The following is a 20,546-nucleotide window of genomic DNA, read 5'->3' as shown; positions in this document are numbered from 1 at the left end:
AAATGCATCATAAAGTGCAAAAACATGCCAGTTTAGAACCACTAATCTAGATACTTTTGGTAAGTTAGCCCACAGGAGTCTACAGAGCTAACAGGACAACCTGGAAAATATTCAGAGATCTGCAAAGAGCCTGGATTTTCCTAACATGTGTTCTAAATTGGTTCAAATAATTTATGATGCCCTGAATTTCTTTTCTCTAAAAATTGCTTTGAAATACCATGATAATTATGGGCAGAGATCATTCCATATGATGGAGACTTGAAAGCAAAGAACATAGGGAAAGAAACCATGGTGTGAATGAGGTAAGAGAAAGCATTGTACATTCAAGAAACTGAAGAATTCCAATGACTGGACTATTGTGAATGATAGTGGGAGGAGGTGGGGAGAAAGATTGTTTGAGAGGCAAGTAGAGACTAAACTATAATGGGTTTTTATAACCCAAAGATATTTATTATGAGAACAATGGGTAGGCATTGAAAGAATTAAGACAGAGGATTGCAAATTTGCAGATTAGAAAGACCATGTTCACTGGCCTATGAAGAAGGGATTGCAGGAGGACAGCACAGACCAAAAAACTAGTTAAAAGGCTGGTGCAGAAATCCAGCTTAAACAAAACAAAACAAAACAAAACAAAAAAACCTAGATGAAACCTTGGAGCAAGACCAAGGTAGTAGTTATAATAGGAGTGGTTGTAAGATAAAACAAAGGGTTGTTAAAGAAGATGGGGTTAGGGATGATTGACTTGACTCAGGGAATTAGGGAGATGGACAAATCAAAGACCACAACTAGGTTTATGCTTTAGACATTTGGGCAGAAAGAACACTGTGGCATTCATTGAAATGGGGAATAGAGGAGGAAGATCCAATTGGAGGGGAAAGTGGTCAATTTTTCTTTGACAGGTTGAGAATTGGCAGATAGATATAAAGGTCTAGACCCTCAGAGAAAAGCCCCAGATGGATATTGTGGATATTTTGGGATCTTTAACATATCTTGATATCTTAAATATATCAACAGCAAAGCCACAGAAGTAGATGAGATCTCCCAAAGAAGGTCTATGGAGAAAAAAGAGGAAGGGAGAGAAGATAATGAAGAACGTTAGAGAATTTCATTGATGTAAGAGAAGGAATTCCAATTCAAGACTAGAAGCAAAGTGACAATTTAAAAAGCTTTATAATATTTTAAGAAAGAGATGTTTATGCTTAAATTGGGGAAGAGGTAGATGTAATGAAAAGAAGGGAATTATAGAGATATTTAGGAAGTAGATCAACAAGTCTTGGTGGCTGCAGATATAGAAACTAAGGTAAAGGGAAGAAACCGGAGTAATCTCAAATTTCTAATTTGGTCAGACACAAGAATAGGAGTGTCTTGCCTGTCACAGCGAAAAGGTTTTATGTTGGCAAAAAGATGTCTACAGATACAGTTTTGAGGATGTACAGGTTTTTAAGTGCAAAGACTATAAAAGCGGTTAAATCTAGTAGGAGCTGATAATGAAATGGGAGACTGAGATGAGAAAGCAGATTCCTCTTGGCCATTCTCCCAAGGATCCCCACAGCCCCTCCCTGACACCAGCTGTCTGTTCTAGAAACTCTTATCACCAATCTACCTGCTCCCGAGGTGTAGGTAACTGGTGCACAATAAATTAGCACATTTTCAGAATTATTGCTAAGATAGAAGGTGAGTCAAATGTAAATTTCTCAGGCGTGGCATTCCTTGGCAGGCTGAGGCTTCAGCTCTGCCACCTATTTCTGACCTGTGCCAATACTTTTGCTCTATCAATCCATCAGGACTAGTCACTTTGGTTTTTCTAAAGCATTTCTTACATTTCAAGCAGAACATATTTTTATATTTATGCACATTGGTTCTCAGGGAGGCACACTCTGAGAGGGAGGGCTGGGGGCATAAAGGTTTTTGTGGTGTGCTCTTGGAAGAAACACATGTACAGTCCCATCCAAGGCCTCAGTGGATCCCACAGGGAGCCCTGGAGATGGGAGGGTGCTTCCTTGCTGAGGGAAGGGTGTGGAGACTTCAGAGAAGATAAAAGGGAGCTAACCACCATATAAGGATGTGATCCTGAGTCAGGCAGCTTCCTGCTGCAAGCTGCCAGCCTCCAACACTCCTGGCACTGGGGAAAGGGGTGCCTGAACAATGGGACACACTGAGCACAAGCACCCTGTATCGCAACACCAGTCACTATGGTTGCAAGGACTGCTCCAACCTCCTACCAGGAAGGAGGCAAAGCATCCCATGAATCATTGCCTTGTATTTATTTACAAAAGAAATGATTTCCCTTCCTGTTTGACTTCTGTCAGGTAGAGAGCATCAGTCAATTGACTCACCTTGGTGGATATACCTTTCACATGGCACACTTTTTACTATGTGTTCCTTACTTTTATAGCCTTCCAGAGAAACAATGGCTGGAGTAGCTATGTTCTTTTTGCTGGGACTTAGTCACTAGAAACCCTACCTTCAGGCTGCGCTTTATCCTTTTAATATTTCCCCCAGGCCTGTACTTATGACAGGATTCTTGTACTGTGTTAATAAGCTACCTGAGGCACATCTTGAAGTCTCTTACTGGAAACACGCTGCTTTCCAGTGACTCCTGGTTCTTTTAGCAAACATTAGCATTATATTCCATTCTGGCCACTGAGAGTGTGGATTAAATTGTCCCATAAGAACAACCAACCAAGAGCAAAATGACACCAAAGAAAAGTGCATCCATGAGGTAGTAATGGAGAATAGTAATTATATTTTTCAGAAAGATCACAGGTAGATGTCTGGTTATGGATTACACTCTTTTACTCCATGTGCATTCTTTTTTTAAAATGTTTACTTACTTATTTATTATTTATTTATTTTGAGAGAGATAGAGAGAAGGGAGGGGCAGAGAGAGAGGGAGAGAGGGAATCCCAAGCAGGCTCTGCACTGTGAGCACAGAGCCTGACATAGGGCTCAATCACATGAATCATGAGATCATGACCTGAGCGGAAATCAAGAGTCAGACACTTAAGGGGACTGAGCCACCCACCCAGGCACCCCTCTATTTGGATTCCTTTTATTTGTTGTAAAAATTTAAGGTGTATGCCATGATATTTTGATTAAAATATACATAGCAAAATGATTGCTACAGTCCAGCTAACTGACATGTCCATTCTCTCATTTCTTTCTTTTTAAAATCAAATACAAGAATTCATTAATCCAGTTTCCCTATCTTCTCTCTGACTGGGATGACTCCTCTCATACCAAACTATCCTTTCAAACTAACACGATGCCCTGAACTTAGAATCTTTTTGTGTTCTTTTTGATTTCTAGCTCTAACACTCCAAAACATAAGGCTCTCCTAATCCCTTTATCTAGATAACCGCATTACTAATTCACTTAGTATTACGGATTTACTTAGTACAAGCAAAGGGGAAAGAATAAAAAAATAAAAATGCTCTGCCAGAAGAGCACTAAAAATGATCACAGGCCCAGGGCACCTGGTAACTCTTCAGACACCACTAACGATCAGAAGACACTGGCAAGGAAAAGGACAATACAGACAGGTACAAGCTTTCAATATTCTTGCATAAATTCTCTTTTAACTCTTCATTCTGGGGACACATTGATTTTTTTTAAACAAAAGACCATTTCAGCAGCGAGTTACAATTTATTAAAGACCTCTGGAAAAATCACTTTCTCAATGATGCAATGACTTAACTTTGCAAAATCTAGAAGAGGATGTCAGCAAATAAAACCAAATGAATGCCAAGCAACATCAGAGACTTGAAAAACCTCACGCACAACCCCATTTCTCAATCTTTATGTTTCGATAACAGGTTCAGCAAGACCCACTCCATATGGCACTAGTTTGTTATAAAACATTTCAGTGCAATTCTGTGTTCACACTGGATCCAGAGAATCCCCCAGGCCCCTACAAGTAAATCCCAGACATTTCTGGCCCATCCCCAGAGATTTTTACTCCCACATGAAACAGAGTGTTCAGCAAGTTGTAACTGTAAAGAATTTTAAGACAAATCTCCAAATGTTCGCATAAATTAAAAATTGCCCTTTTGCATCCTGATCTGATAGCAGGATTCACCCAGAGAGACTTTCTTCTGAATAATTTGAAAGATGGGTTCCATTAAGGTCACTGGGTATGAGTTTTGTCCAAAGCACACAGATGGCCCAAGCTCTGGCCTTCCTGTTTGGACCTGGGTGAGTCAAAACTCAGGGAGCTTTCACTGGGGTCCCCCTGGGAAACACAGCATATTAACCAGCAGCTTGTGAGACGGTAATATTAGACTGGTGGTTCTTGGCCCCGGATGCCCATTGGCATCACCCGAAAAGCTTTAAAACCCTCTACTACCTGGGCTCTGCCCACAGATATTCTGATTGAATTGGTCTGCGGCGCACCCTCGGTGGGTTAATAAGCTTCCCAGGTGACTCTCAGACACAGCCAAAGTTAGAAACCAGTGTTTTAGAACAACGTTTCTCAGACTTTCCTGTGCAGACAAATGGTCACTCCCTCACTTCCTTGATTTAAATATCGCTAAGAAATCAATAGCTTTAAATGAAACAGAAACTGCTGGTCAGTGAAATCCCCAATCTCCCCAAATAGGCCTGGTTCCAAATACCTTCTGGCTGCTTCTAAAAAGCAAATGCACTTCCACAAGGGTTGGATATTTTCCACAATTGCTACTAGCAGAGAAGCATGTGCCATAAGTTGGGACAGCTCCAAAATGATCGCTCTAGACATATTTTGTGAAATAAGACCATCAGTAAAATCAGATCACAGCCCCCATACAGTGAATACTCAAGGCAACATTTATCCAAACACATGCATATGTATATGTACTTATGTGTATACACATTTATACACATTACACACACAACGTAACATCATTTAAATGTTAGTTCAATTATTTTTTTAGCTCTTTTACAATATAGACCTCTCTGCTTCCCTTTGCAAGAAGGAATCAACAAATAGTAGGCAGGCAGAGTTCATTGATTTTGATAAGGTAGAGCTTTACAATCTATACCAATTCGTACTAAGCCAATGTGTGAAATGGGTGAGTAGTGACAAGCCCTAATGAAGAGCCTCTTCACAAACTTGTGTCTTTTTTTCCTTGCCTTGTTACTATGGAAATAATGAGCAAAAGCAATTTCTTTGTGCATCCTTCCTGTCTTTTTCATGCATGTAATTACACATAGGTTCATTTGCACTTATTCTGTCCTTCCCTTAACATAAATGGGATCTTATCATACACAATGTTGGGTGACTTACTTTTTTCACCTGACTACATGTCTGGAGATCTTTACATGCCAGTACCTCATGAGGTACCAAACTTACCTCATTCCTTCTAATACTTGCATAATGGCATTACATAATGTGGACATATGATTATATTACTTTTTTATTATTTTATTTTTTCAAACAATTCTTTGATGAACAGCACATGTATTTATTCGAGGATAATTCCTAGACATGGCTTTCTGGGTTCAAGGAATGTATGTTTTAACGTCTGAGAGATTGGCAAATTGCCTTTCAAAACAGCTTGCCTAGCTAGACTCCAGTCCACAGTACCAAGAAGTGCTTGCCCCCTCACCAGAACTTATGTTAATGTTATCAACATATGTTTTACTTTTGTCAGTCTCATAGGGTAACACTTTTTGTTCATATCTTAATTTGCATTTCCCTGATTAACAGTGAGACTGCACTTCTTTTCCCATGATTAGTAGTACTTTAACTTACTCCTCTAGAATTGCCTATTTATATCCCTTGCTCATAATTTTATTAAATTGTTTTTTCTCACTGATCCCTCTTTCTATATATCCTTATATCAATAATTAGCCTATTAAACGATTTTAGATATTTTTCTAATTCTTTTTCTTGGCTTCTAATTTTTTCTATATGTATTTAACCACACAGTTTTGTTTTTTAAGTCCTATGTATCAAACATTTCTTTTTGCTGTGTTGTTAGTTTTTTTTCTTTGGGTAGGAGAGTTAATCATGTTTAGGAAGACATTTTTTTCATCTTTAAGTTAAAACAAATGTTCCTATAATTTCATTTAGTACTTTTATGATTTGTGGTGTTTATTTATGCCTTAACCAATAAATTCACTTAGAATTGATTTCTGTGTATTGTGTGAGGTAGGAGGACTTTTTAAAAAGAGTTTTAAATTGTCTTGATATAATTAATTGAATTTGATTTTTTACCCACTGGTTTGAATTATTGATCCATTTGTCTATTTTTTTAGGTAAATTTATGTTTATAGGTAATGCTTAGAGGTTTTATTTTCTCTGTGTATACTTTAGAATTAGCTTTTCAAGCATTGCATTTTTAAAAAAAAATAAACTGTTGCCATTTTAATTGGTAATACATTATAAATCTATAGGTATATGTGAACTTTGGAAAATTTGACATCTTAACAAGATTTAGTCTTCCCATTCAGAAACATGATATGACTCTGCATTTATTTAGATATTTTTCATGTGTTTTAATAAAATTTTATAATTTTCTTTATTCTAAGGACTTATATTTCCTCTTATGATCATTACTTGGGAACAAGTTTTTGATGGTGGTATTATTTGAATACTATCTTTTATTTCTATCCCATATTTTTTAAATGTCTATTTATTTATTTTCAGAGAGAGCATGAACTGGGAAGGGGCAAAGAGAGAGAGAATCCTAAGCAGTTTCCACACTTAGCATGGAGCCTGACTTGAGGCTCCATCCTGTGAGATTTTGATGGTGAGATCATGACATGAGCCTATATCAAGAGTCAAATGCTTAACTGACTGAGCCACCCAGGAGCCCCCCTATATCCTATATTTTAATTAGTTATTGATGGCATATAGGAAAGCTCTTGAGATCTTCATATTTTCATTTCAAATGCTACCACCTTAATGAATATCTCTCCTTAACTGCCACAGCTCCTCAGATAGTTGTGTTGGAATTCTTGTAACTTTGCATATGCACCATGAAAAACTGTATACTGTCTTCCAAGTCTATTAGTACAAATATGCTAATTATGTTATTTGAATCCTCTAGACTTACTTCTTTTTTTGTCTACTCAAGATTGTGAGTATGGATATGTTAGTTTTCTCTTTCTTATGTATTTCAGGGTCACTGTCAGATACATGAGCCCTGGCTCTCACAGTTCTTGGTGAAGTTGTTCCCTAGATCATGCTTTTCTTTGTATTCTGTTGTGTCTAATATTAGTATAAATATATCTGCCTTTTTTTCTTCAGTAGCTGTCTCATTATTTTAGTCTTCATCATTTTCAGAAAATGTAGTTTCTTATGAGCAGCATATAGATTTATTTTAAAACACATGTGAAAGCTTCTGTGTTTTAAAACAATCATATAAGCTAGGAGCAATTACTTTCTTGAACCATAGAAATTTCTGTTTTTGTAGGTCAAAAACAGACACTGGCAACCATCTATGGTTAAATCTAATACTTTAATTACTCATGTATTTAAACTTATTCTTGCCATCTCTATATTTAACATTCCATTTTCCATTTTTTAATTTTTATATTAAATATTTTTCCTTTCATATTTTTGATACATTTGACTGAATTTTCTTTGTTGTGCATTTTTTTTCCTCCTTGTCACTGTTAGGAAGTTGTATCTATCCCTACTGTTTTTTAATGGTTCTCTTTGAATATTTAACACATGTATGCAGAATTTAGATAGTTATTCAGTAATTTGAATCTTCCACTGACCAGATGAAGAATTTAAAAATGTTTCTTTCTCCCACATACCCATTTTCCAGGCTATCATTCATTTGTTATATTTAGGTTCTGTTTCTCTATACTGCACATACAAAACTACTTGGGCTAAACCATATCCCATTACTTTCTTACTACTTTTCCTGACATTTTTTTGGCTTCCTTCCTAGTTATTTCATTGTTTGTTTTGTTGGGGTACATGCTTAATTATTACAGAAAAAGTTTTGGGGAGTTAAACTCATGAGTCTTTACATATTTTCTGACTTTTCATTGATTCATCTTTAAAAGTTGGTGAGAAACATGTATACCACTCAGAAAGTTATAAAGTATCCTACAAGCTTAAAGGTGGAAAATGAAAGATTGCCATATTGCAGTAGAAACAAAGATGTTTTTGTGGCTGCATTTTTAGATTTTGCTCAATCATCCTACACTCCATGCCCCCAAAATGATTGTGTCCTTATGCCCCAAGTTTCACTCTCACATGTAGTCATTTGTGTCAGGAAGAAAAATAAAGACAGTGAGTAGGACAAGTGACAAGTTGAATCTACAGATGGATAAAGATATGTCCTCTTGCAGTGCTCCTGTTTTTGCATAATCTAGTCCAGTTTCATTTTCTGGTATAGCAAAAATGCTGTGGGAGGGTTACCTGAGATTAAAGGACATTGACCTTTGGAAGGTGTTGACTGCTCCTGAAGAAACATCACTAGTACCTCCAAGGAATGGGGTGGGGTGAAAATACACCCATGTGAGGCAGGAAACCTCATAGGTGCACAGAAAGAATAGGACAAAACTACAAAAGAAGGCAGCTCTTCCCTGAACCTGAATCTGAATTCTGTGTAGTTCCCTCTCAGGGACACAGACTGCCGGGCTTGTGTTTCAGATCTGAGTTAGCACTCACAGTACCCACAAAGAAATGGCTCTAGATGTTCAAAAAAATTGTCCATCCCTTTGGCAGAAAAGTTTAAAATACTTAATTTATAAAAAATTCTATTGGATGTGAAGATCATTCCTTACTAGATAGAAAGTCTTCTCTGATCTGACAGAATAAGTTAGAATCCCTGTATCTTGCCTTCAGAGCATTTATCTCATTAAAAAGTTGACTACCTATTACCTCACAGGTGGAAAATCTGGATAGCTGAGCGAGGAGCCAGAAAGTTTGGACAGCATGGAGTATTTTTCCACCTTCCCTCAAGGGGCTATGATGGCACACCTCTATGAGGCATCAATGATGAAAAGCCCTAGGTTGTTTCCTCAAGTTAATGCCAGGTTGCTTATGATGAGTGGACATTTCTCCGTGGTCTGGCAATCTGTTGGCTTTAGCTTTCCAGTTTGTGTGTCATGGTTTTTGTTACCATGGGTGTTTTGGAGGGGAAACTTGGACAAGTGGGACAGGTGCCAGCATGAAGTCACTCTGAAGTGACTCCTAAGAAAGTAAATGAAGCCAGAGACTGACCAGAATTCAAGTCACTCACCTCACTGGGTCTGATTTTCCTCACATGTCAAATGGGTGTTTGAACTCAATGATTTCTTTGTCCCCTTGCCCTAGTATCGTGTGTGTCTTGTGGTTCTATGTTGAAATTAATTTTGTTTTAATACTGTAGACATAAGGGGCATCTGGATGTCTCAGTCACTTGAGCATCTGACTCTCTGTTTCAGCTCAGGTCATGACCCCAGGGTTGTGGGATTGAACTCCACATCAGGCTCTGCACTGAGTATGGAGCCTACTTGGGATTTTTCCTCTCTCTCCTTCTGCCCCTCTCCCCCACTTACAGTCTCTCTATCTAAAATTTTAAAAATGTTTAAAACAAAATGTATTGTAGACATAATATTTGGGTTTTTTCCTGCCTAAAACCAAGTTTTTTCCTAAACCAACTGTTAACTTTATTTTGGGTAAGATTTCTCAAAAAAAATCCAAATTTACAATTTCATCCAGAGTCTAAAAATAGTACTTACAGACCTACTTCTCTTTTCTCTTGATAGGCTGAATTTATATGTCATTTCAAATAAGAAATAAAAATTAGAAAGAGGAGGACACAAATAACATTTAGGGATATGGAGTAATCCATAAATCAGAAAAAGTTTGAAAAAAAAGAGGAAATAATTTGGAAAAGATTTTCCTGAAATTGCATAATCTCCTTTTCTCTCAAAAATTCATTCATTTCCCTGTTAGAACATAAAAAGGTATAATTATTGTAACCTCTATCAAGATACTTAGCTATTGGAAGACAAATGCATTTGGTATGATTTTTTTTATTTTTTATTAATAGTTTATTGTCAAGTTGGTTTCCATATAACACCCAGTGCTCTTCCCCAGAAGTGCCCCCCTTCATGACCATCATCCCCTTTCCTCTTTCCCCTCCTCCTTCAGCCCTCAGTTTGTTTTCAGTATTCAAGAGTATCTCATGATTTGCCTCCCTCCCTCTCCCTAACTTTCTTTCCCCCATTTCCCTTCCCTTGGTCCCCTGTTAGGTTTCTCCTGTTAGACCTATGAGTGAAAACATATGGAATCTGTCCTTCTCTACCTGACTTATTTCGCTTAGCATGACACCCTTGGGGTCCATCCACTTTGCTACAAATGGCCAGATTTCATTCTTTCTCATTGCCATGTAGTACTCCATTGTGTAAATATACCACATCTTCTTTATCCATTCATTGGTTGATAGACATTTAGGCTCTTTCCATGAGATATGAGATTTTCAACTTAACAAATGTGACCAGTAGAGTTGCCTTCTCATCCTCCAAATTTGCATGCAATAGATTGTCCCCCAGTATATGGTTATAACCATTCTTTCTTATAGATAATCACAATTTCCCCCCATCAACGATGCCATAGCCACTGAAAACCTAATAACATGACAAAAAAGACTATGGCTCTGATGCAACCACCAGCCATCAAAACCTGCAGATTCTATATATTTTCCTCTGGAATGCACCAGGTCAGGAGATGAGCAGACCAAACCAGTAGCCCATGAAGGTCTTCCACAAAGTCTTACCTCTGGTCCCCCTTGTTCCCTCAGGGTATCAGCTCTATTCCTTTAGGGAAAAGAGAGTGAAGAACTCAAAGAGAATGGTAGAATAAGAAATTCAGTGGTTCCGCAATGCCTCTAGGGTAATGTGTGAGTCTTAATCCAGGCACTTGAGGTTCCCACTTTCTGTGCCCAACTGGATATTGCAACCTTAACATATCTCAAGGAACAGTAGCAGATGGGATCAGGAAGGTAACAGGGAGCAGACCCCTTAAGACCTTAGCTTTGACTCTGAGTAAGGTGGGAGCCATTATAGGTTCTGAGCAGAGTAACAAGATTTGTCTCATGTTTTATTTTTCCTCATTTTTCTCAAATATACCTTACATGTCCAGCACAGACCCATTCATCCTGAGTGCCCTTTCCCAGCATCCCTGCCCAAAGCAATCTCATTCCACCTTCAGTGCCCAGCTCCAAGACCTCTCCTACATAGAGCAACTTCATTCATCCAGCAAGATGTGACTCTCTCTTTTGCTCAAGCTCTAATCTTACAAATGCCCAAAGTACTTGGCTTAGACCAAAGTTTTGTATTTTCTGCTTTGTACTATTAGGAGTTAGATGACCAAAAGTTAGATATGTCTTGCTTTAAGCCTCAGCCATATTGCAAACCCCTCAAGCATGGATAACCTTTTATACAACAGAACAGTGCTATTACTTCAACTGTGGGAGAAGTCAGTGCCCCTACATGCTCATCAACTAGGTTTCTAGGCCCTCGGCTATATGACAGCCAGCCAACTGCCAAGAGTTGTGCCAATAGGTCCAAGATCAAGTTCATCCACATTTCTGAAAACATGAGTGGGGATATTCATGTCCAAAAAAGTTAGGACCAGATTATCCTCTGACTGCTTTTTTCCAGCTAAATTCCTTTGACATAAACATCTATTGTCACCTTTCGGATGGAATTCTGCAGAGATCCATTGTCTCCACCACTCATTTTGGGACTTGCATTGCACTGTCATCTTTGCCACCTTTATGTGTCACATTTTTTTTATTTCTTCCCACTAAAATATAAGCTCTTTGGGGATAGAGGCTTCACAGAGTTATTTTTTGACCCACCTGATAAGGCCATTGCTCAAAAACTATTTGCAGATGGAATTTTGCATGGCCTTTCCAGCCTTTGACTGCAAATAAAATATTAAAAGCAGGAAACTAAAGGTAAAGTTTTGCCTCTGTTGTAACAGGATTTTGTGCCGCTTTATCAAAACTTTGAGAATTTTTACACGCGGAACCTGTACATGAGAATCAGAGACAACTGGAACCGGCCCATCTGTAGTGCCCCGGCAGCTCTGTTCGATGTGATGGAGAGGGTATCAGATGACTACAACTGGACATTTCGGTGAGGCAGCCTTCTGGAGGGGCTTGGTTGAAAGAATTCCTTTCCAGGAAATCCTGGCTTGGGCCCCAGATTACAGTTCCGACAAAAACCAAATCATGAAAGCCACTGGTCTTCCATCAGGGAGCCCTTTGCAAGCCCTCGTAATTCAGTTGCCAAGGTGGCTGTTTCATATTACAATTAAAGTAAAGCCTGTGTCAGAAGGTGCGGACACACAGAACCAGCCAGGAAAAGCCTCTTCAGCTTTACTGACAAACTATACACCCCCCACTTCTTGCTGAAGGAGGCAGTGATGAACATGGCTCTCTCTCACTTGGAAAGTTTTTGCTGGAATGTAAACAAGAGCACAGGTGTCACAGAAGCAAGTGCCCAAAAACAATTAGAGCCAAGTAATACTCCAGGACCTGGGATACCTTTTTCCAATGCTCTACACAGCTTCATTATGGGTTACTATCCTCAAAAGGTGGACCCTTTTGTGTGGACAGTAATGCATGTCAGAAAGGAAAAAGAATATATGATTTGGGCCAGATCCAAGATCTCCTTGTAAGAGTCTTTTATGGAACACTAGATGATGTTAAATGAGAAAGCCCTTTGTGCTCTTCTCCCTGCAGGTTTACTGGAAGAATCATTAAGGATGTGATCAACATGGGCTCATATAATTTCCTTGGCCTGGCCGCCAGTTATGATGAATCTATGAAGACAGTAAAGGATGTTTTAGAGAAATATGGCTTAGGTGTGGCCAGCACCAGACATGAAATGGGTATGTACGTTCACCGTTTTGAAATTTTGTCCAGTTGGGTCTCAGATTCCTTGTGGTGACATCTTGAGCTTGGATCGTATCTAATAGGTTGTGTACCTCAAAAAGCTGTTATAAAATGAAAAAAGAAAAAAAAGTATCTAAAGGTCTTTTTGGAAATTTCAAGCATTATGCACTTGCCAGGCAATTTATTTATTACAGGTTTTAATTCTCTAGAATAAATAAAAATAGATTTTAACTGACCATTATCTACAGTAGCTCTATTGTGCCCCTTCCCTCTGGTCCTTTTCTGGGTCTGTTCTCCTACTTTTCTTATTTTTAAATAGCTTTAGTAAAGTATAATCAATACTTTTTAAAGCTGTACTTATTTGGCGTATACAATTTGATGGGTTTAGATATATAGATACCATGAAACCATCACCACAATCAAGGTAATAAACATATGCATCACCTCAGACAGGTTTTTTTGTGTGTGTCCTCACTTTTTATGGTAAGAACATTGAACATGAAATCCACACTTTCAACAAATTTTTACAATGCACTATGCAGTATAGTTAATTCTAGACACTGTGTTATACAGCAGATCTCTGGAACTTATTCCTCTTTCATGACTAAAATTATATATCCATTGAACAACATTTCATTTCGATTTTGCTCTTTCTTCCACTTTTCTTAATGATGTCCATCACTGATCTTGCGTTTGTATTTGGATATTGCCCATCGCTGCTGCTAAAACATAAGCTTTGTAAAGAGAGGGATTGAATTGGCCGAGTTGTCTGCCTATTTGTTTCTTTCTTAGCCAAAACATGTTTCTCTTATTCAAAGGAGTAAAATCTCTGAGAAGTAAACTTCTGCTCCTTTCCACTTCTGGGAGAAAAGTGATGCAAGTTTGCCCCTCTAGAGTGTCTTGCTATATTCCTAACAAAATATTTTCTTATATATCATCTCATTTATTCTTCACAAAAGTCCTCTGCTCTAGGAAGCAACACAGGTGGTGTATTTCATCTTCTAGAGGAGGAGGGGGCAGGGTCATAGTGACTAATTGATGTGTCCCCAGTGGCTTATTAGCTATACTACCTCCCAGTCCAGCTCAGCTTCCTCTGTGGCAGCAGTTTCCCATCCAGAATAATGTATTCAGGGTTCCACAGGCCAGTTTCAGGCCAGTCTAAGAATCCAAGGTAAAAAGGGATTTACCATTAATGGAAAATGAGCCACGTGCCCCTCTCAGATAACCAGTTGGCAGGAGAGCATTAAAAACATGTAATTATTCCAACCCATGCAATGAAAAATAATTCAAGTTGAACAAAGTAACCTTTTGAATCCATACATTTAGTAAACATTTAGCTAAAATTCCAGAGTTTGTAAGTGGGTGCCCAGATTTTTTAAGAAAGGCATCTTACTTCTCTTCATTTTGAGGCAAGAGGTATAAACAGAGTGCAGAGGAAGTTTCTACGTCATCATTTAGCAGAACTGGATTGCCAGTGATGCCCCATTTTGGGGGGTGAAGAGTGCAAAGACTGGGAAAATACCCCCAGTCCTAAGAGACATGGAGTCAGTAAGCTTGGGGGTGTTTCCTCTGGTGCTAGTGACCTCCCGCACCAGGATTATTAATGAACCAAACAGAAAGCACATTTGAAACAGAACACTTTCCAGTCACAGCCAGCAGAAGCTAACGGGGGGCAGGGGAGGCAGCCTGACATGGCCAATGGTTTGTTTTCTGTGGGGTGCGAGATATGGAATAGGAGTCCCTAATTCCGCAGACTCACCAAACCCAGAGAAGCCAGGCTGAGAGGAAGATCCCAGTTTGAACTGCCTGCACCCTAAGTTTTTTCTCCCATTACTCAGCCTTCTGAATTGCTAGACGTTTTCTTTACCTGACTCGGTCTCTAGCTCGAGCTCTGGGAAGATTTTAACTGTTTTCCAAGAAGCAGTGAGAGAGCAAAATAGAATCCACCCACGCTGATTTTAGGCAAAAGGAAAAACTGATAACAAGGATGGATTTGAGCATTCAAAAAATAAATAAATAAACAGAGTGCCTTTGAAAGCATTCTGCAACATAAACAGTAACCTTAGCATAACATGCAAGAATTTAGTAGTGTACTGTTGAATTTATTTCAAGAAATGCAAATAACTTTTGGAGAGCATGGGCTATCTAGTTTTTAAAAATGTTTAACAGTATCAGTGGATTATCAATGAAACTTTGGGACAATAGAGACTTGCCAACTTAGTAACCAAAAACTTCTCAAGGAACCCAAAGTAAAAGTTTAGGAACATTTAATCACTTAAGAGTACTTCCCCAGAGCTTTTAAAAATAGTTTCCAATGTTCAAGGGGGGAAAGAACACAGAATCATACTACAAAATAAGAAGCTAAACAAAAAAGAAATCAGGAGGAAGTATTTAAAGCATAGTGAAAGGATCGGGGCGCCTGGGTGGCTCAGTCAGTTAAGCATCCGGCTTCAGCTCAGGTCATGATCTCAAGGTTTGTGGGTTCGAGCCCTGCGGGGGGCTCTGTGCTGACAGCTAGCTCAGAGCTTGGAACCTGTTTCAGATTCTGTGTCTTCCTCTCTCCCTGACCCTCCCCTGCTTGTGCTATTTCTCTCTGTCTCTCAAAAATAAATAAAAAACAGGAAAAAATAAAGCATAGTGAAAGGATAGAAGACCACAGAGGACAGAAGACGACACATGGTATTTCGGCCAAAAATATGTTAAGAAGAACCTATTTTCCCAATGAAAAAAAAAAAAAAACAGTGAGATTTGGCCAAAACCCCAAACTTAACTATGTGCTGTAATAAAAACAAACACACATAAATTAAAGTTCTTCCAAAGGATGAAAGGTAGAAAGATAGATCCTGGCCAGACACCTGCTTCTTGCCTGCCTTCTGCAGCCACCACCAAGGCACTCAGTGCCCACAAAAAGAGAAACAGAGAGAGCCCAGGAGTAAGGTTGTTTGCCCAATCTGCACCTGCAAATGTTAGAACTGACATGTATGTACAGACACATATGTACAGAATTGCAAATGCTGTTTTTAAGCTGTGAAATGGTGTGCTGCATCCTAAACAATCATGGCATGCAGAATTAAGGGAGGCTTTGACTGTCTTGTGGTCAATTTAACCTTCCATCTAGGCTAATGGGGGGAATGACAGATTTTTTTAATATCCTAAACAGGACACAGAGTGACATGGCAAGTTGGAGTCACAATCAAACAGTTAAAATGCCTGACAAATTTTTAATTCTTATCTTCTATATTCATGGGTGATTTCTTTGTTTATTTTTGTTTTTTGTTTTTTGGTGGTTTTTTTTGTTGTTGTTGTTGTCGTTGTTGGTGGAATTCTCCTTGATCGAGGCTGTCTCCTTCAAACTGTGACAAAGATGTCATATCTTTGGTAATTACAGCCTAGTTTTTCCTAATAATTTTGTTAACATGTCATGAAAGATTAGAAGTTTTTGAGTTTTGTTGTGTGTGATATTGCAAACTCTACATTGAACAGCTTCTCAAAGGTTGAAGACACTGTTGTGAAACATCCTTTTTTCTTAAGATGGCTTGCCTCCAGATTTTTAGCTGAAAAGTCGCTTGAATAGCTGTTTACATTCAAACATTACATAGATGTTTAGCTGTTCAGTACTGGGATTGAGAATTGTGTACAAATTGTTCATGATGTCTGAAGATGAACACCAACCAATAATCAGTCATCTCTCCATTATTCAAAATATCTCCACATTTGATCTTTGAATTTCTTTATCTGAAAGAACTATTTAATTTTTCTGTATGTGGAAGATGACTATATTGGCTTGACAGTGAAAACGTAATGCAGCAACCCCTGGGGCAAAGTAAATGCATAATTGCTCATTCCTGTTTCATATGAATTAAGCCAAAAAGTAGAGAAGCAGCTAAACTTTAAAAAATAAACAAACAATCTAATGTGTGGTGCAAATGAAAACAAAAAGGAAAGCAGATTAGCTTAAAGTTATTAGTCATTAAGCATAATAAGAGACTCACCTTATAAAATTATGTGGAAAACCCATAATGAATACTGATACAACTCCTATATCCTCTATACATCAAGTAACACTGCAGAGGCATAGTAGCTATTTATTTGTCTGTACACCTAGAAATTAGTATAATGAATTATGGGAGGCTTTGAAAGTCATGTGAGTTAATTTGGCATTCCACAGGCTTATTAAAAACAAAAGCAAGAAGGGGCACCTGGATGGCTAGTTGACTGAGCGTCAGACTTCGGCTCAGGTCTTGATCTCACGGTTTGTGGGTTCAAGTCCCGCATCGGGTTATGTGCTGACAGCTCAGAGCCTGGAGCCTGCTTCAGATTCTGTGTCTCTTTCTCTCTCTGCCCCTCCTCTGTTCACACTCTGTCTCTCTCTGTCTCTCAAAAATAAATAAATGTAAAAAAAAATTTTTTAAAGAAACAAAGCAAGAAAAATAAAAAATAAAATAGTGATTGGTGCACAACATACCTCCTAGTCCTTGAAAAGTAAAGAAGGAAGGAAGGAAGGACGGAAGGAAGGAAGGAAGGAAGGAAGGAAGGAAGGAAGGAAGGAAGGGAAGGGAAGAGGGAATGGAGGAAGGAAGAAACGAGACATAAAGGACTCTAACAATTTAATTATTGAGCTTTATTTAATATTTATGTATTGAATTATGAGTCTTAAAACATGTTATCAACATACTTCATATTTCTAAATAGTTACTGAATTTTCACAAAAATTTACTATATTTTATGCAACAAAGAAAACTTCATTAAATTCCAAAAAGTAGAATCTACAGAGGTCACATTCTTGGGTCACAGTGAAATAAAGCTAAAATATAAATAACAAAATTAGAAACAATTTCTTGTTTTAAAATCTCTGGAAGGTTTTAAAGCCTTTTCCTAAGAGACTCTTGAATCAAAAGGTAAATTAAATTACATTTACATTGGATTTAACATGAAAGTAACAACTATGAGAACACCATAGGGTCCAGCTTTTTCTTTTTTTTTCTTTTTCTTTTTACTGTTTTTTTTTTTATACAGAGAGAGACAGAGCATGAGAGGGGGAGGGGCAGAGAGAGAAGGAGACATAGAACCTGAAGCAGACTCCAGGCTCTGAGCTAGCTGGCAGCACAGAGCCCGACGCGGGGCTAGAACCCACGATCGTGAGATCTGACCTGAACCGAAGTCAGAGGCTTAACCAACTGAGCCACCCAGGCGCCCCTCCAGCTTTTTCTTTAAGAAGAAAGATTGAAGCTAGTAAACTAAGCTACTCATGCAGTAAAGGATAAAAGGAAAGCAAAAGTATTGAATTATTAAAAATAAAAACAGAAACATGAATTAGAGAAGGACAGTTTCTGTTGGACTAAGGTATCTGTATTTTTATGTCACTAGAAGTGATTTTGATGAGTGGCAACTGGAGTTGATGACCACTGAACAAAATCTGACAAAGAAGCATTTAATAAAAGGAAAATTGAAGGCTGTATTACTTAGCAAAAAAAAAAAAATGTAAGGAATTGACATTGCAAATCCAACAGTATATTAAAATAACAAGATACTAGGATCAAGTAGTTCACTTCAGAGACTATGAGAATAGTTAGCCCAATAATAAAGCAATTCATGACATTGAAATATCCAAGGGGGCACCTGGGTGGCACAGTCAATTAAGTGTCCCTCTTAATTTTGGCTAAAGTTATAATCTCATGGTTCATGAATTTGAGCCCCTACATTAGACTCTGCACTGGTAGTATGGAGCCTGCTTGGGAGTCTCTCTCTCTCTCTTCATCTCTCTGCCTATCCCCTGCTCGCTTTCTCTTTCTCTCTCTCAAAATAAATAAAATAAAGATTTTTTTAAAAAGAAAGATCTAAGAAGAAAACATGATTATCTTGATATCACTAAAGCGTTTATAAAATTCAGTACCCTTTCCTTAAACAAATTTTAGTAGAATAAAAATAGGAGATTCCAGAATGCAAAAAAAAAAAAAAAATTCCCACTTCAAACAGAGAAACTGTACTACATTTCATGAAGGGACACCTGAGTTTGAGCACCGCATTGGGCGCTGTGCTGACCTCTAGCTCAGAGCCTGGAGCCTGCTTCAGATTCTGTGTCTCTTTCTCTCTCTGCCCCTCCCCTGTTCATGCTCTATCTGTCTCTGTCTCTCAAAAATAAATAAATAAATGTAAAAAAAATTTTTTTAAGAAGTATATCCAATACACAAATGGGCAATTAAGAAAAAAAAAAAAAAGAAAAAGAAAGAAAAGTGGCCAATAAGCCTATGGAAATAGTCTGGCCCAATAATCAAAGAAAGATTAAGAAATAGAGTTTCCATTTTTCACCTGATTGGCAAAAGTAAAAATATCCCATAGTTGCAAAGGAGTAAAGGGCACCTTTATAAACTGTTGATAGAGTATATTGGAAGGCAATTTGAAAATGTATCACTAGAAAGCCACGTAATTCAGCAATTTTGTTTTGAGAAATTTAGCCTTAAAATTCTTCAATAAGTGTTCAAAGATGTATGATCCAGAATAATTACTGCAATATACTCAGTAATAGTAAAAACTGGGAAAATAAGTGAATTTCCAACAATAGAAAGTTGATTGAATATACGTGGTAGGTCTGGTTAACATAATGTTATTTAACCTTGTAAATATTATAAATGTAGTTTCTTAGCACCATGGTTGAGAGCAGAGGCTCTGGGTTTAGTTTGCTGGGGTTCAAATTCTAATTCTTCCCTTTGACTTGCTAGGGCCTAGGATAAAATCTGCCCTCCTAGTCCTCAGTTTCTCCTCTGTAAAATGGAAAATAGCATGTTAAGAGAATTAAACAAGTTTTAGTACAGTATGTATATTATGAGTCTATTTTTATTTATTTTTCTTTTTTCTTTTATGGTCTATTGTCAAGTTGGTTTCCATATAACACCCAGTGCTCATCCCCAAAAGTGCCCCCCTCCATGAGCATCACCCCCTTCCCCTCTCCCACTCCCCCATCAGCTCTCAGTTTGTTCTCAGTATTCAAGAGTCTCATGGTTTGCCTCCCTCCCTCTCCCCAACTATTTGTCCCCTTTTCCTGTCCCATGGTCCTCTGTTAAGCTTCTCCTATTCCACTAATGAGTGAAAACATATGGTATCTGTCCTTCTCCGCCTGACTTATTTCACTTAGCATGACACCCTCGAGGTCCATCCATGTTGCTATGAATAGCCAGATTTCATTCTTTCTCATTGCCATGTAGTATTCCATTGTATAGATAAGCCACATCTTCTGCTTTCCCCCCCTCCGGAATTTATTTATTTATTTATTTTTCATTTTTAAAAAATAGTTTATTGTCAAATTGGTTGCCAAATAACACCCACTGCTCTTCCCCACAAGTGCCCTCCTCCATTACCACCACCTCTTTTCCTCCTTCCCCTCCCCCTTCAACCCTTGGTTTGTTTTCAGTATTCAATAGTCTCTCAGGTTTTGCGTTCCTCTCTCTCCCCAACTCTCTTTACCCCTTCCCCTCCCCATGGTCCTCCATTAGGTTTCTCCTGTTCTCCTGCTAGACCTATGAGTGCAAACATATGGTATCTGTCCTTCTCTGCCTGACTTATTTCACTTAGCATGATACCCTCGAGGTCCATCCACTTTCCTACAAATGGCCAGATTTCATTCTTTCTCATTGCCATGTAATACTCCATTATATACATATATATATGTATATATATATAAATATATATGTGTGTGTGTGTGTGTATATATATATA

General features: G+C 38.2%; 1 protein-coding gene across 1 annotated transcript in view; it reads left to right on the top strand.

The window, feature by feature from the left end:
• SPTLC3 (serine palmitoyltransferase long chain base subunit 3) overlaps positions 1-20,546 on the top strand; it is a 128,470-nt gene that overhangs the window by 33,332 nt on the left and 74,592 nt on the right. Inside the window, exons 3-4 of the mRNA XM_029919101.1 lie at positions 11,918-12,072; positions 12,681-12,829. Coding sequence (XP_029774961.1) covers positions 11,918-12,072; positions 12,681-12,829 — 304 coding nt within the window. The remainder of the gene's footprint in view (positions 1-11,917; positions 12,073-12,680; positions 12,830-20,546) is intronic.

The sequence above is a fragment of the Suricata suricatta genome, chromosome 12, assembly GCF_006229205.1.
Source record: "Suricata suricatta isolate VVHF042 chromosome 12, meerkat_22Aug2017_6uvM2_HiC, whole genome shotgun sequence".
Classification (NCBI taxonomy): Eukaryota; Metazoa; Chordata; class Mammalia; order Carnivora; family Herpestidae; genus Suricata; species Suricata suricatta.
This window is presented reverse-complemented; position numbering and strand designations above follow the sequence as displayed.